This window comes from Apis dorsata, unplaced genomic scaffold (genome assembly GCF_000469605.1).
Source record: "Apis dorsata unplaced genomic scaffold, Apis dorsata 1.3 scaffold_199, whole genome shotgun sequence".
NCBI classification, from domain to species: Eukaryota; Metazoa; Arthropoda; class Insecta; order Hymenoptera; family Apidae; genus Apis; species Apis dorsata.
The window spans coordinates 423570-425531 of record NW_006263483.1 but is presented as its reverse complement, the minus strand read 5'-3'; the positions used below and the strand labels follow the sequence as shown (position 1 = coordinate 425531).

Genomic DNA, 1962 nt, shown 5'->3' with positions numbered 1-1962 from the left:
TTTTTTTTTTTTTTTTTGAGAATATTCCAGCCAAATCCATAAATATTATACTGCGTTTCGCAAGTAATACGCGCAATCTCCCTAGTTTCTTCATACTTTGGGAATATCTTAGAACGATTTATTCAAGATGAAAGATTTGTATAAAAATAGGAAAAAGTCCGTCGAACAAAATGAATAATAAATTAAAGAAGCGAAAGGAATCTTTTTTCGAGTTCGCTCGCTCGAGTTCTTATTATTTGCTTGGAAGGATGTGAGAAAAAATACGTGTTATCTTTATCGTTTGTTCTTTTAAAAATTTGTCTCTTTCGATATCATTGGTGTATAACATAATCCTATCAACTTTCTTTCGAGGAAAACCTATTCAACGATAGATAGAATCAACTTGTTATCGCGGTTATTCTTCAGTTTTCAATCGATTCCAAACTTCTATGTGATCTCGACACAAGCTCAGCGATATGTGTATAGTGTACAAAAAGAGAAAAAAAAAAAGAAGAAAACTTTCTTAGTTTGTAAGAGGACAAATATACAAAACTTGGAAATTCGCGGAACAATGATGATTAAATGTCACACGGAGAAATCGCGAGAAAGACGCGCCGGAGGGTAATTAAAAAGGAAGGAAAATGATAGTTTTTTCAGGAGGTCAAGATGCTTTTTAGAGCGTTTTAGAGCATAGAACGAGTCGTAATAGAAAAAGCGAGAGAAGAGGAAAAAGAAAAAAGAAAAAGAAAAGTAGAAAAGAAGAGAGTGAATTGAAAAAGGGGGAAAAAAACATAGGGCAACAACTGACGGACTACACAACCATATACACGTCGTTTGATCAACATTGAAACACACTTACAAATTGCACACATACTTACACACGCACACGCTTGAACTCCATTCAGGTAGAAAAAAACGTATCTCAGAAAAGAGAAAGCATTACAGATAGGATCGGATCACAGATAGGAAGAGGATGACCAAGGAGCGCGCGAGGGTTACAGGAAAAAAACGGAACAGAAGGAGACAGAAAGAGGAAGCGGAGGGGGATGGTAGGAAAAAGGTGAGAGCGGGTGGTTAAGGTGGTTCTCCTGGTGAGGATGGTAAAAGGTAAGCAGCGCGTATAGCGCGTGCGCTCGTCCGATACACCTAATACACGCATACAAGTACGGATACAGAGGCACGATGCAATAGGGGTTATGAAGAGAGGCGGCGGGGTTAACACCGGAGGGAGGATCGCAAACTCTAACGAGGAAGCGAGGAAGCGAGAAAGCGAGGAAGTGAGCGGGGCGAGCGTAAGCGAGATGGGATAACAGTTGGAAACGTGAATGGGGAAGAGTGGAATAGAGACAGCGAGCTGCGACAGTCGATGGACAAAGAAGCGAGGATTCGCGAGGATCCTTGCGCGGTATGAGGTTTGCATGCCTAGCAGACGGCTCCTCAGTATCGTCCTACGTTCCGCTCGCGACGTGACCCTTCAACTTGGTGTCCCGATCCGCGCGCCATCCAAACTTGTGTCCGATGCGCATCCGTTTATCTCGTTTATGTACCGGTGTTACCATTGTTGCACGCGCGACTGTTGCTCGTTTCTTTTTTTTTTTTTTTTTTTTTCTCTCTCCTTCCCTCTCGTTTTCACGCACCGTTCAGTGATACGAATATCCAAGGAGGGCGAAAGTATTACGTTCGTTTCGTCCCGTCACGGGTGATGAGTGCCGTTTGTCGTATCCTTGAACCGTTTCCATTGGTAGGAATACTAACAAAGTGATCGAAGGAGAGTGACACGGAAGAGGGAAATATATTGGATGTTATGCACGTACGTACTTATGTATAATCTTGATTGATGATAAATCCATTCGGCGTTAATTCCGTTTGTTGTCGTATTACGTCGCGTGTAATGATAAAGCGTGTGAAGATTGTGCTTTCACAATTTTCGAATAAATAATAAGAAACGTGCGATGTTGATGAATGAAATTATACGATACTTTT

At 41.5% G+C, this 1962-nt stretch overlaps 1 protein-coding gene across 6 annotated transcripts in view; it reads left to right on the top strand.

Annotated features, from left to right (window-relative positions):
- Positions 1-7: 7 nt before the first annotated feature.
- The window catches only part of LOC102674213 (mucin-3A-like), an 18152-nt gene continuing 16197 nt past the window's right edge, over positions 8-1962 (top strand). For all 6 annotated transcript variants that reach the window (XR_004150366.1, XM_031510047.1, XM_031510046.1 and 3 more), the window contains exon 1: positions 8-1789. Coding sequence is in view for 4 of the 6 variants with exons in the window: in XM_031510046.1 (XP_031365906.1) it covers positions 1779-1789 (11 nt within the window). In the remaining 2 variants the exon portion in view is untranslated. The remainder of the gene's footprint in view (positions 1790-1962) is intronic.